This window comes from Balaenoptera borealis (assembly GCF_965194805.1).
Source record: "Balaenoptera borealis genome assembly, chromosome: 2".
In the NCBI taxonomy this organism is placed as follows: Eukaryota; Metazoa; Chordata; class Mammalia; order Artiodactyla; family Balaenopteridae; genus Balaenoptera; species Balaenoptera borealis.
In genome coordinates this window covers 28,119,306-28,134,259 of record NC_138867.1, presented here as the reverse complement: position 1 = coordinate 28,134,259, position 14,954 = coordinate 28,119,306, and the positions used below count along the sequence as shown (strand labels likewise).

General features: G+C 37.6%; 1 protein-coding gene across 9 annotated transcripts in view; it reads left to right on the top strand.

Annotated features, from left to right (window-relative positions):
• DROSHA (drosha ribonuclease III) overlaps positions 1-14,954 on the top strand; it is a 120,486-nt gene that overhangs the window by 62,184 nt on the left and 43,348 nt on the right. For all 9 annotated transcript variants that reach the window (XM_082382173.1, XM_082382175.1, XM_082382172.1 and 6 more), the window contains 4 exons: positions 478-585; positions 9,645-9,752; positions 10,297-10,435; positions 10,777-10,837. In XM_082382173.1, coding sequence (XP_082238299.1) covers positions 478-585; positions 9,645-9,752; positions 10,297-10,435; positions 10,777-10,837 — 416 coding nt within the window. The remainder of the gene's footprint in view (positions 1-477; positions 586-9,644; positions 9,753-10,296; positions 10,436-10,776; positions 10,838-14,954) is intronic.

The window sequence follows — 14,954 nt, the reverse complement described above, 5'->3', positions numbered from 1 at the left end:
TGTTTATGTCTTGCAGAAGTTTTGGATCACTGTCTTTTTTTAATAAAATGTACCCTTGCTGCAAGGGTTTGCAAATTGGATGGCAGCTTTGACAATTACATGGGTTTCTGGTTAATTTACTGATTGTCTTTCTTATATGTAAATGCTTAACATAAGGCTTGATTTAAATATAATTTTTACATGCTGATTTCAAATTCCAAACACCACATTTTGTTTCTTTTTCAGTAAAAGGGCATTTTTTGTTTGAACTCGCCAGAGTAGTTGATTTGGTTTAGTTTTTTTCTTATCCATTTACCAGGAAAAGCTGGCTTATCCCCAAGGCCTTTATTATTTTTTTTAAAATCTAATTTGGCAAGAAGAGGTTTGACTACCTGAATGTAAGGGTGAATGAATCCAGCTAATTTACTAATGCTTGTTGTTTGGCTTAGTATTGCTTTAGAACTTAAAGGTTACTCATCATAATGGGGTCTTTTCTAGGAAGCGCTCCAAAAAATACGACAGAAGAATACCATGAGGCGAGAAGTAACAGTGGAGCTGAGTAGCCAAGGATTCTGGAAAACTGGCATCCGTTCTGATGTCTGTCAGGTGATGATACTTCTAAGAACACAATTATACCCAAACATCTCTTCCTTTAAAAGGCATCTGGCACTGAAGTCTTCCTAATTCTGAGAAGTTTCTGCAGAACATATTACCTGTAGCTAAATGGAACACCAACCATAAATTGTTTTCTATCATTTGGGTTTTGTTTTTGTGTCAGTTTTCATGTTGTCTTGTTTCGTTGTGTGTGTGTGTGTGTGTGCTTGTGCATGTGCACGGTGGGGGCATGGGAGGCACTGACTTAGTAATGCTCAGTTCTGTCTCTGTACACTGAATGAAGGCAAGTCTGTTCTTCAAATGCGTCTGCCTGTTTGAGCTCGTGGGTAGGTGCCTGTCAAAAGAGATCCTCCAGCAGCTCTACAGGCAGATTCCTGAAGGTGGTGTGTACAAACTTTCCAGACTGATGACTCCGACTTATATTGCAGAGAACGCAAGGCATTTATGAACAGAAACAGTATACATTTCATGTTTGAGCCAAATGATAATATTTTTTCTTTGGGTAAACTTAATAGAGGAACATTTCAGCTGTATATATAACTGGCTCACTAATAAGTATTTTTGTTTTCCTTACGGGTGGAATTTTTACCAGATTAGAGGTCCCCAAAACCCAGCATGTTCTTTGACTCTTCACGTGATTCTTCTGTTACGACTGATATTGGTTGCACTCCACAGGAATTACAGTAAAGGAAATGATTGCCCGGGCTGGGGTCAGGTAATGCCGTTTGCTGTGTTCGGCCTTTTGGAAGAATACTTCCAGGCTGCCACTTATCTGTTGTGATGGTAGCATGTATTGTAATAAGTTCAGATACTCTTAGGTATTCATTTCATCATAATGAGTTTTCTTGTAAAAAATCGATGTTGGCCTTTAATTATTGTATTGAACAGTGGAATGTAATCGTATCATTGAAGGAATTGCTGTGTCATTCATTTACCATGTGAAGCTACATGTTTTTGTGCTAGGATGAACTGCTATTGATGCAGTATTGCTAAATAGTTTGAAAATAATCATCTACAGTGGTAGCCAGTACATCCACCAAGTCCTCAGTTATTTTGCCAGTTGACCAGTTTTTTTTTGTACTGTGAGTATTTTCAGAAGTGACTCTCTTACGTCCATTGATGCTTTCTTAGCGCCACTTGAGCCGTATCACCCAGTTTTTCTGTTTGCCAGTGTTTCTTCAAAACCCACACAACACCGTAATGCCAACATAATGTCTTAAGACATCATAAGAACAATGAGTGGAATCTTCAACAATCTGCTCAAACTCTGGTGATCTTGGTGATAAGTCAAAGTTGATCGTTTGAGATCATAACATTGTGGAGTGTTAAGAACTGGAAAGGACCTGAGAGTTCTTCTAGTTCAGTGGCTTTTAAACTTGTGTTTTTGGTTGACTTTGAAGTTTTTTTGTTTTTTAAACAAAACCCTGTGGCGCCCTAGTTTGTAAAAAGATAAAAAAACAACTGATTGGTGAGTGGTGGGTATGAAGGGAGTATCCATCCCATTGTACGAGATCTCTCTCCCACCCTGTGGAGCAGTCCTTGAGGCAGTTTTGTCCCGCTGAACACAGTTTTTTTTAAAGCATTGAGCTCTTTCTACCCTTTGTTTTGGTAAAACCAACAGGGGTGCTGACTGATGTTCCCCTGCCGTTTTCTGTCCTTCAGCTGTGACACAGATAGCTCCTCAGCTATTGGAAGCAGCCTGAGCACGAGGCTATCTTCTCTCTCTCTCTCTGTATTATTATATTTTACATCTGCCTTGAGGTTGTTAGGCAAACACACTCAATCAGTTCTTTTGACTAACTGGTTGGAGAAAATGGACCTGATTAAAACTCTGGCAAAGGTGAATACTTCTTGATCTAATAATGGTTCCTCCATCTGGAGAACTCCTGCTCTTCCACAGAAAACTGGCATCTGTTTCAAAGCCATGCTTCCATTCTCCTCTCCTCCTATTTTTTTTTACGAGTAACATTGGCTCTTAACTATATTTAATTTCTTATCCCAGAATAAATGTTTTCTTTTTTGTGTGTGTTCCTTAAATAAGATGGCAGGTAGCATGTAATAATGTCATTTAAAACATTCAAAATAAATGCATTTAGTATTTTTGGTAATGAAGAAGAAGAATCTGATTGAGAAATAGCAGTTAAAGGAAATTATACACTGAATACTCTGAATAACCCTGAAGCCTGTGAAAAAATGGACTCATACTTAATTTTAAGAGAAAAAGGGTGAGCGCAGCTCTAAAATTGTTGGGTGGGGGCAGGGAGAGGTTTCCTCTATTTGGTAGTTCATCGGTGTAGAACCTCCTTTTTGTTAGTAATAATTGCTAGTGGGTTGCTAGCGAAAGCCTTGTGATGCTGTCTGGCTGCCACTGGCGATAAAACTATTATGATGAATCTAAGGCAGAGCAACCTAAGGACCAGCATCTCACTCTAGAAGCGTAATTTCCCAACCAGAGAAGACAGCAAGGGTTGTTAGAGATAAGAAAATTCTACCTGATGCCCCAACCAGTGTTAGGAGGAATGGAAACCTACGGGTGGTCCAGTAACCTGTAATTACACGTAAACTAAATGTAGACTTGAACCATGTTTAGAGAGAAACTGTTGAAAGATTTTCTCAGTGTTACTGCTTGTTAGAGTGAATTCCGGGTAATATGGAAGAAAAAGCAGAAATCAAAACCAAACTGAGGCTGAGAAATTCAGCATTATGACTCAGAAGAGGAAAAAAGGTATCACGTGGCTACAGTATCTGTGCTTTAAGAATGGGGTTTTGCACACCGAAGTTGAATTGGTGTCTTAGAGGAGTAGGTACATGTGCCCTATGCTATGCTAAGGAGGTTGTCCATGGAAATCAATAAACTGAATCACGAGAATGAAGGATGAATAAATGTGACACACAGAGATGTCAAGAAAAGGAGCAAAGAATCTGCATCAGGACAGTCATATAACCAGTATGAGGCTCATGCAAAACTGGAGGACACTACAGCTCCTTATTTTTATGAGGAGGCATGGTGCCTGACGAACTACTGCTGGCATTGATAAGAAAATCAGAGTCGTGGCTGGTGTTTGTATTGAGTGGACAGAGAGTTGTATTTGGACTGATTAATAGCTGGCTGGCTTCCTACAGTGACTATCTAGGATGGGATGGAAGCCTGCCATGTGTTATCAAACTAGCTGATGTTCTTGCTAAGTGATTTAGCAGGTGATGACTGAACAGTGAAATGAAACATCTCTAGGGATTAAGAGATTTTGGACAACACATTGAAGGAAGTATTTTCTAAGTTAAAACTTGGGGGAAAAAAGGAAGAACCTCTGAGAGGCATATGGCTTCACAGTTATTGTTAACAAAATTTTTAGACCATGTGAGAGACTTGATTTTTTTTTTCTTTTTTTTTTTTTACTAGAGAAGTAATGCTTCTTGTGAAGAAAGGGAAGAAGATTTTGCTTAAAAGCTAACTGGACTGATAGAGAACTATTATTATACTTTTATTTTTAAAAATATCAATATTACAATATTATAATGTCAATATACAAGATTAGAGAGGAAAGTATAATGAACTCCATGGACTCATCAGTCAGTTTCAACAGTATCAACAACATTTCTGTAATACCAAATGCTAGTCAATGTTCACATTTTCCCGATTAAATTGCCTATTTATTTGCCTATTAAATTTATTTGCCTGTTTGAAATGGAGTACAAACAAGATCCATACTTTGTGATTAGTTGATGTTTTTTTAAGTCTCTCTAAACTGTGGGTTCTCATTCCATTTCTCCCTTTGCTTTCCTTGCTAATTTTTATTGTGGAAGAAACTGGATCAGGTATTCTGTAGAGTTCCTAAGCTCTGATCAGGGTTTCCTTGATTGCAACTTTACGGGGTCATTTAACGCATGTTTCTGTCCCTTGTATTTCCTACAGATTGGTAGTTAGATCTAATACTGTGCTATCTAATACAGTACCACTGGCCACACATGGCTATTTGAATTTAAATTAATTAAAATGAAATTAAATGAAAAATTCAGTTCTTAGTTGCCCTCACCACATTTCAAGCACTTAATGGATACCTCTGGCTATTGTACCAGCACAGATATAGAATATTTCCATCATCATAGAAACTTCTGTTGGACAGCAGTGATGAGTTTAAAGTTCTTTTTTTCTTTTTTTTGGAGGACTTTTTCATAGGGAGTAGTGTGGTCTCTCTCTTTTTTTTTAATAAATTTAAAAAATATATTTATTTATTTATTTGGCTGCGCTGGGTCCTAGCTGTGGCATGTGGGATCTTTGTTGCGACATTTGGGATCTTTAGTTGCGGCACGTGGGCTCTTAGTTGCGGTATGTGGGATCTAGTTCCCTGACCAGGGATCAAACCCGGGCTCCCTTCATTGGGAGTATGGAGTCTTAACCACTGGACCACTAGAGAAGTCCCTGGTCTCTCTTTTTTGTGTGTGATGTTATTAGTTATTGATGAATCATTACCGAGGCCCAGTAATTCATTAGGAGTTGCCAAAGTGATATTCTGTCTTTCCTTCTGCATTTATCAGAATACTTTTAAAAAGAATATTCCCCTCACCAGCTCTTTGATTACGCTGAGGTACAGATCCCATATAGGACAAAACCAAAAAAATTGCTCATTCTATTTATTCCATAATACATACACAAACAGTAGTCTTAGAATAACAGTAGTAATGGCACCACCACCTATATGATTATGGGAAGTAGTTGTTTGGGGTCTTTTTGTCTGTGATTATAGCTATATCCCACCAGGCATGCACACTCAGATTACCATGTTTTAAGGTCATTTGTGCTTATACCACAAACTGGATACACAGATTCATTTATTTTATTTTACTTTTGATTTTAAAGGTTCCTTTTAAAAATTACATATTGTCTTATAATTATGTAGAATATTTACCATGATTCCAAACTCAGATTTACAAATGCAATTATGTTTTTTAAAAATCTAATTTCTATCTCTGTTGCTTCCACCTTGTTCTTGCCACTTTCCTTCCCACCCCAAAGGTAACCATCTTTTAGAAATGATTTAATTTTTCCCATTTTAATATAAGCAAATAGACACACACACACACACACTCTCTCGATATATGTGGCCTCCGCTCTGTCAAACTGTTTTGAAGTTTTGTGGTCACTTATGAGGTCTATTTTATTTGCCTTTTTTTTTTCTTTCCATATCTCTTTTTGTATTTAGGAGAGATTATATTTTTGTTCTGTTTACCTTTATTGTATAATTAAACTTCTCCCTCCTCTCCCTCTCTTTCTATATGTGTGTATCCCATTGTCTGTTAGTGAAAATAACTACTATCTGCTACAGCTGGCCCTTGAACAACATGGGTTTGAACAGCTTAGGTCCTTTTGTCTCAGTGTCCAAAGATTTTTTTTTTCTTTAAAAACTAACAGTAGTTTTACTAGAATATGTCTCAGCTCTTTTTGGTCAATTTGTTTCAGATATGCTGTGTGCCCTTTCAATGTATACTTTCACATTGTCTTTCATCTCAGGAAAGTTTTCTTGAATTACTGATTTCATTATTCTATTGTTTTGATTTCTTTTTTTTTTTAATAAGGACTCCTATTATATGCATCCTGTATCTTCTTTGCTTATTTTCCATATCTATCATTCTCTCTTAAATCCTTCATTTTTTCTGATTTTTTTGTTTTTTCTAAAAGTTTTTCTTTTTTCCATCTTTTATTTCTCAAAGACACTATTCATTGGTTAATATGCTCTTGTGTTCCTTCTGTTTAGTCTATATTCTTGAAATCATTATTTCCTTCTTTTTCCTGAGTTTTGTCACTTCTTTTCAAATCTTTCTTTCCTCTAGTCATCTCATTTCTGAATTAATATAGTATTTATTAATAGTTGTCTTTATAAATGTTATTGTTTTCTTAATTTAGTTTGTTTTGAAATAATAGATTATCGCTTTCATTGGTTTTATTGGCATGTCTTTCTGGCATTTTATTATCGGCGGTATCTTGTTCTATTCCTTTCGTCTATTTTCTTATAAAATCCTTGAGTGTGATTTAATCATGATTCTTTTCCATTGCTCTTTAAGTTAAATCATGTTAAATAAGTGAAATATTTTCCTGTGCTCTTTTTAAAAAATATTTATTTATTTATTTTTATTTGTAAATTTTTTTTGGCTGCGTTGGGTCTTCGTTGCGGCATGAGGGATCTTCGTTGCAGCGTGCGGGCTCTTTGTTGCGGCACGCGGGCTTCTCTCTGTTTGCAGTGTGCAGGTTTTCTCTCTAGTTGTGGCATGGGCTCTGAAGTTTGCGGCACACAGGCTCTCTAGTTGAGGCACGCGGGCTCAGTAGTTGTGGTGTGCGGGCTTAGTTGCCCCATGACATGTGGGATCTTAGTTCCCTGACCAGGAACCAAACCTGCATCCCCTGCATTGGAAGGCGGATTCTTTACCACTGGACCACTAGGGAAGTCCCTATTTTCCTATACTTTTAGAAGGAAATGTAAGCCAGAATAGTTCTCATGGTTCTAGAGCCTCTCCTTCTGTTGTTTTTGCAAAGTGATTAAAAAAATGGGGGGGGGGGGCGGGTGCTCATCATATCTGAGATCTGCTGCGTCTCTTTTGTTCCTCTACTTTTATCTGGACATTCTCTTTCTTTTGCCCTTTATTGTTTCCCTCCTGCTAAATGTGGCTTTTACTCCTAGCACTTTCTTTACACCATGGGGCTTTACCCTGGAAGGGAACTTGAGTTTTTAATTTTGAGCATTTTTAGGGCCCAGGCTTCTCCCACAGTGTTAGACTGTCCTCTTATACTCATCCAGTGAATTGGATTCTGCAGAGCCCTCGCCAGTTTGGGCCACAATTCCAGTGAATATATGTTGATTTGGGGGCTCTTCTATTCTTGGGGTCATCAGAAGCCCTGCTGCTCCCCCTGTGTTTTTTCTCTCTCAGATGCTGAGACCACACACAGGTCTTTGTCCTCACCCACACTTATTTTGGCATTCATGGGGATACCTTGTCATCTAGTTTTTATGTATTTATTGTTCACAGTTCTATTTTGCTATCCTGGTTGCTCATTTTTAGTGGAGAATTTGAATAGATTTAAAAACTGTGCACTGCCATTTTCTTACGGTCTTCCAAAGGAGCTTTTAAAAATGAAAGCAGTTTCTAGGCATGAATGGAGTGGGGAGGAGATGCTTAGTGATTGTGTGTATTTTAACATTTCAAAAATTGATAATTTTAAAAACTGAGCTAGAGCCTCGTAGATAACCTTGAGACTTGTTTGTCAGGGATACAAGATGGACATGGGTCATATATACCTTTCCATGGTGGTCACAAGAAACATACCTGGAAAGAGAAACTGGCTCTATTTGGAGCAAGTTTAGAGGAAGTGGCGAAAGGGACTCACAGCTGTTTCACATAAGTAAAGGTTTTGTTCTTTTCCAGGGGTAGATCTAAGTTCAAAGGGGTAAACCTCCAAAGAAACAGATTTGGACTGATGATAATTTTCTAATAATCAGAGTACTGTAAAGGTAGTGTTGTTTTCTTAACAGGTAATGATTTATCTCTTCCCGGAGGTATTAAAACACCAGTTTGAATTCATACTTTAGAAAGATAGTTACACTGCATAGTCTTCATGACCCACCCTCCGTGTGTGCTTGGCATCAACACCCTTGAGTCCCCTGCAATTGAAATGCCTGGAAAACTATATTATACTTTGGCCACACACTTTGTTTATTATTTTGTTTTTTAATACAGCACTTATTGAAACGAAGTGGACAAAATGCCAGTAATTTGAATCAGAATGGCATATCTCTGAGAAGCCCTTGGGAGAAAAAAGAGTGTCTTCGTCTTTTTTCTCTTCCACAGCTAATATAAGCCTTACACGTGGAGGTGCTTAATATGTATTTATTGAATTGAACTGGAAAGAAAGACTTTCTGTTGATTAGAGATCCTTTTTGGGAGAACTAATCTTTCTTTATAAGTTAATACAGGAAACTGATTTCTGTAATTTCAAGCAAATCCATTATCATGTATTTTTAAATAATGCCAGCTTAAAATACTTCAAAGACTAAAATGATATAAAGCATGTGTCAGTCATTCTGGGATGGGCTGTGCCCATCCTCCAGGTTCTGATGAATAAGAATAACTCCTTCATTCTCTTGAGTTCTAGGGAAACATTATTAAAAAAAAAAGAAAGAAAGAAAGAACGAAAGAAAGAAAAAGATATGCTTTCCATGAAATCTCCCAATAAGGAATCTATAGCCAAATGAAAAGTGAAATGAAAATAAAAGTTCTGTGTCCTCAGGTGATTTAACTCTATCGGTGGTTTTATAAAAGTTGTCCTTATAATGTTAGATTTAGTGTTAAAGCTAGAATGGCCTTTCGAGATCATCTGGCTGAGAAGTTCTTACCCAGAGGATAGTGATGGGCTTTAGAGATCTGTGAACTCATTAAAATTCCATACAATTTTTGCATGTTTGTGCACATAGGCACTTTTCTGGGGAAAGATTCATTTTCCTTAGATTCTCAGAAGTGTCTTGACACTGACAAAGTTTCAGAATTTGTGAGTCCTAATCCATTCCCTTAGAATTAAAGATAGACAAGGAGGCACAGAAATTCTTGTGACTTCCTTAAGGTTACCCTGCTGGGTACTGAGGAACCAGGGCTATTCCTACTTCAGAGAAGGCCAATAGGCCTTATTCTAAGCAGCTTTTTGTATTTGCTCATTTAATCCTTTTAACTGTCCTTGAAAGTAGCTACACTGATTGTCTTCGTTTTACAGGTGAGGAAACAGAAACAGGGAGGTTAGATAATTTGCCCTGAGTCCCATGATGAATGAGTGACAGAGCAGGATTTGGACCCAGGCATTCTGGTTCTAGAGACCGTATCTTTAACAGCTGTAGTCCACCACCCCTCACAGAGGCTATGCCAGGATGCCATGCAGCCAGTAAACTGTTTCAGGACGTTGTGAGATGGAATTTAGGATGTAAACATGGTTCTTGTTTGTTGTAAAATAAATGAAGTGTTTTTAATAAGTTTTTATAGAGTTAAACGTATTGAAATATGCTTTTTCCTAGCATGCAATGATGCTGCCTGTTTTGACCCATCATATTCGCTACCACCAGTGCCTAATGCATCTGGACAAGTTGATAGGATATACTTTCCAAGATCGTTGTCTGTTACAGGTAAGAATTACTCTCCTGTACATTTATATAATAACAAGATAGGAGTAATTCATCTTGCAGGTTACAAATGGAGCACTGAGATTCTCTACTCTGGGAGATGATGAGGACGTTTAGAAACAAAGCTCTCTCCATTACTCTACTCTTATTGCCACTTTCAAACCCTTTTTCTCACTTTTTTTTTTTTCCTTTTTGATGCTGTCCCTAAAGAAATAGACTAAAGCTAAAATTTGCCCGTCAAACCTGACCTCTTCTTTCAGCTTTTCCTCCTTTATGGCTCTTCTTTCCAGGTGCTGCGTATTCTAATTCTTCTCTGAAAGATGTGGTTTTTTAGGTTTGTTTAGAAGAGCTTGCACGAAAGCTTTGGAAATTTGACACTGGAGGAAATAAGATGGAAAGATCAGGGCTTAAAATTTGACTAGATAAACAGATCTCTTTCCTGTTTCATTTGAGGAGATATAAAGATGGTACTTCTATGCTGAGGTTTTTTTTGTTTTTGTTTTTATGCTGAGTTTTTAAGACTGAACTTATTTCATTGAAATTTTAGCTGGCCATGACCCACCCAAGTCATCACTTAAATTTTGGAATGAATCCTGATCATGCCAGGAATTCTTTGTCTAACTGTGGAATTCGGCAACCCAAATATGGAGATAGAAAAGTTCATCACATGCACATGCGCAAGAAAGGTATGTTTGGATTCCACTCTCCTGTTTTGTTCTGTGTCTCCTGTTGTAAATTAAATCCCCACCAGGAATGGTTCCCTGGTGACTGTTTCATTCTCTCTTTCTTTAGTGTTTCCTGACCCATATGTAATAACATTCACTTTGAGCAGAGCATTATGATAAGAGTAGATAAATTTGTGAGAAAATTTTCTTTCTCCTATCGAGTGTTTTAAGTAACTAAGTTGATCAAACTTGTAGACATGCTAGTCAAATTGGGGTGAGATAGATAATTTTCTTTCTACATGTCATATGATGGTCCTAGAATTCTTCTAACAGTATTTAGTTGTGATTTTTTTTTTTAATAGGAATTAACACCTTAATAAATATTATGTCACGCCTTGGCCAAGATGACCCAACTCCCTCAAGGTAAAGTAGATTTTTTCTTTTTTAATTTATTTATTTATTCATTTATTTATTTTTGGCTGTGTTGGGTCTTTGTTTCTGTGAGGACTTTGTCCAGTTGCGGCAAGCGGGGGCCACTCTTCATCGTGGTGCGCGGGCCTCTCACTATCGTGGCCTCTCTTGTTGTGGAGCACAGGCTCCAGACGCGCAGGCTCAGCAGTTGTGGCTCACGGGCCCAGTTGCTCCGCGGCATGTGGGATCTTCCCAGACCAGGGCTCGAACCTGTGTCCCCTGCATTAGTAGGCAGATTCTCAACCACTGCGCCACCATGGAAGCCCCAAGTAGATTTTTTAATAATAGCTTTGTTGAGATATAATTCACATACCATACAATTCCCCCATTTAAAGTGTACAATTCAGTGGTTTTTGGTTTATTCACAAAATGGTGCAACCATGATCACTGTCTAATTTTAGAGCATTTTCATCACCCCCAAAAGAAACCCCATACTCCCCATTTCCCTCAGCCTGCCCAGCCCTGGACATCCACCAGTCTTCTTTTAATCCATGTTCAATATTTATGGATTTACCTATTCTGAACATTTTGTATAAATGGTGTCATACAATATGTGGTCCTTTGTGACTGGTTTATTTTACTTTACATTATGTTTAAAAGATTTATCCATGTTACAGTATATGTCAGTGTTTCTTTTTATTGCCAAATAATATTCCATGGTATAGGTATACCATGTTTTATTTATCTAGTCACCAACTGATGGTCATTTGTTGTTTTTACTTTTTGGTTATTATGAATGCTGTTGCTATGAATATTTGTATACAGGTTTTTGTATGGACATATGTTTTGATTTTTCTTGGGTATATACCTAAGAGTGGAATTTCTGGATGATACGGTAACTCTGTTTCACCTTTCCTTTAAGGAACTGCCAGACTGTTTCCAAAGTGGCTGCACCATTTTATTTTCCCAGCAGCAATATATATGAAGGTTCTGATTTCTTCACATCTTTCCCAACACTTGTTATTATCTGTCTTTTTGAACCTGGGCTTTCTAGTGGATATGAAATATTATCTCATTGTGGTTTTGTCATATTTCCCTGATGGCTAATGATGTTGAGCATCTTTTCATGTGCTTATGGGCCATTCGTGTATCTTCTCTGGAGAAATATCTATTCAGATCCTTTTCCCATTTTTAATCAGGTTACTTTTTGTTGTTGAGTTACAATCATTTTTTAATGTATTCTAGATACAAGTCCCTTATCAGGTATGTGATTTGTAAAAATCTTTTCTCGTTCCGTGGATCATCTTTTCACTCTCTTAGTGAAGCACAAAAGTTTTGATGAATTCCACATAATAGATAAATTTTGTTGCTTTTGTTGCTTCTGCTTTTGGTGTCATGTCTAAGAAACCATTGCCTAATCTAAAGTCACGAAGACTTACATCTGTTTCTTCTAAGAGCTTTATGGGTTTTTTCCTCTGACATTTAGATCTGTTCTGTTCTGAGTTAATTCTTATATATGGTATGACATAGAGGTCCAGCTGCATTCTTTTCCTTGTGGATATGCAGTTGTCCCAGCACCACTTCTTGAAAAGGCTGATCTTTCCCCACTAAATCATCTGGGTTGAAATCACCCTTGACAGTATATTTGAGGGTTTATTTTTGGATTCTTAGTTCATTCCATTGATCTTTATGTCTGTCCTTAAGCCAGTACCACACTGTCTTGATTACTGTAGCTTTGTAATAAGTTTTGAAATCTAGAAATGCAAGGTCTCTTCTCCAACTTTCTTCTTTTTTTTCAAGACTGTTTCAGCTATTCTAGACCTGTTACATTTCCACATGAATTTTTTAATTACCTTAAGAACTTTTGCAAAGAAGCCAGCTGGGGTTTTGATAGGGATTGTGTTGAGTCTGTGGATCAATTTGTGAATGCTTACCATCTTAATGTTAAGTCTTCTGCTTAATATTGTCTTCTGTTCCCTGAACATTAGATGTCTTTATTTTTTCTTTGTTGTCTTTAATTTCTTAGTAATGCTTTTTACTTTTCAGAGTATACATTTTGTATATCTTTTGTTAAATTTATTCATAAGTATTTTATTCTTTTCGATGCTATTATAAATGAAATTTTTTTCTTAATCTTTATTTTTGGATTGTTCATTGGAAGCATATAGAAATACAGTTGATTTTTGATTATTGATCTTGTATCTTGCAACCTTGATGAGCTCATTTGTTAGCTCCAGTAGTTTTTTAGTGAATTCCTTAAGATTTTCTATATAGATGATCATTTCACTTATAAATAGAGATATTCTTACTATTTCCTTAACAGTCTGGATGCCTTTTATTTCATTTTCTTAACCTAGTTGCCCTAGCTGGAGTCTCCAGTACAATATCAAATAGAAGTGGTGAGAGAGGATCCTTACCTTCTTCCTAATCCTAAATGGAAAACATTCTTTTACCATTGTGTATGATGTTATCTCTGGGTTTTTCATAGGTGCCTTTTATCAGATTGAGGAAGTTCCCTTTTATTCCTAATTTGCTGAATGTTTTTGTCATGAGAGTGTGTTGAACTTTGTCAAATGCTTTTTCTGCATCTATTAAGATGATCATGTGTTTTTTTCATTTATTTTATCCACATGGTGTATTACATTAATTGATTTTGGGGTGTTAAACCAACCTTGCCTTCCTGGGATACATCACACTTGATCATGGTATATAATCCTTTTTATATGCTATGTTTAGTTAGAATTTAGTTTGCTTGTATGCTGTTGAGGATTTTTGGTCTCTAGTTTTCCTTTCCTGTGACATTTTAGTCTGGTTTCACTATTAGGATAATACTGGCCTCATGTAATGGGTTGGAAAGTTTTATATGTTAGCTTTCCTTATTTTATTTCTTGATTTTAAGTGATACCTTAATATATTAATATTCTCACTTTGTGGCCTGGAACCCCTGAAGAACCTGGGAAGGAAGTAGGCTGAGTCTATGTAAACTCGTTAACACCCTGGAAAACTGAATGGAAGTAAATGCCAGATGCTGGTGGGGCTCTGATGTTGCTCTCAGGAGGCTTATCTCTGTGTGTGAAGCACAGCAGGTTCTATTTTGAAAGCCAGTAGAGGAGGTTGCTTGAGGGCGGCTTGCTTTTTAAAACGGGGCATTGAAGAGTTGAATAGCCAGGTTTGTCCCTCTTGGGATCCAGACTTAGATGGATGAAAGGCAGGTAGAGCAGGGTTGGAAGTGACAGAGTTGAGACACTGCTGCAGCTGGTAACTGGCCTCCACAGTGAGGTAGGTGCCCAGCCGAGCTAGTGCAGCTTCCTTTTCTACCTTTTTCTTCATGTATCACTTTTCTTTTCAAATAGACTTGCCTTGACGTTGCTGTCTTTTGAGGTTATCATAAACCAAACTGTCTTTCCTCTTCAATCAAGAGGTAAAAAGAAAGGCAGGACAGAACTTTAAAATTCCAATTTGAAGATGATCACATGCCTCACTGCTGTGTTCTGTGAGGGTCTAAGATCAGAAAAGGACTGTCTAATTAGAGGAGCCCTTAATCACACCCTCAGGGATAGCGTGGCCGTGGTTTCATTTTACCTTGCTATATTGTGGAGTCTCCAGATGACCGGTTCTGTATTTTAATAAGTGAAACCCTGGGTCCCCTGCAGCCCCTTTAGCAAGGCCGCACACGCAATAGATGTGTCCTTTTCAATGATGAAAGCACAGGTTTAAGTGATCTTTGTCTCATCTACCCCAACCACAGTTATCGGTATGTAAATTATGTCTTTTGGTAGCATTGTTTAAACCTCATGGTTTATGTTTTCTTACTGTGGCAAAGGGAATGATAACTGAGAAACTGTGTTCTGTCTGAATTTACCATTTTGAAAATGATACCATTGATAGAGAATAAACAGATGATCTCTCTTGTCCTTTGACTTCTGCTCTGGCCTCTGCTGCTTGTGCTGAGAGCCTCTTGCAGTAGGTCTGATCTTTTGGCTGATGCAGAGTCGACCCCAAGTTTCTGTTCAGAAAGACCCTCCCAGCCTCGGTGGCCGGGCCGGCTGCTGCTTTGTTGCTGCTGTCCAGTAGCCCCAGCTGTGTCAGTACAGCCCTGGGAGCCATACTGAAGAAACTCAGACAAATG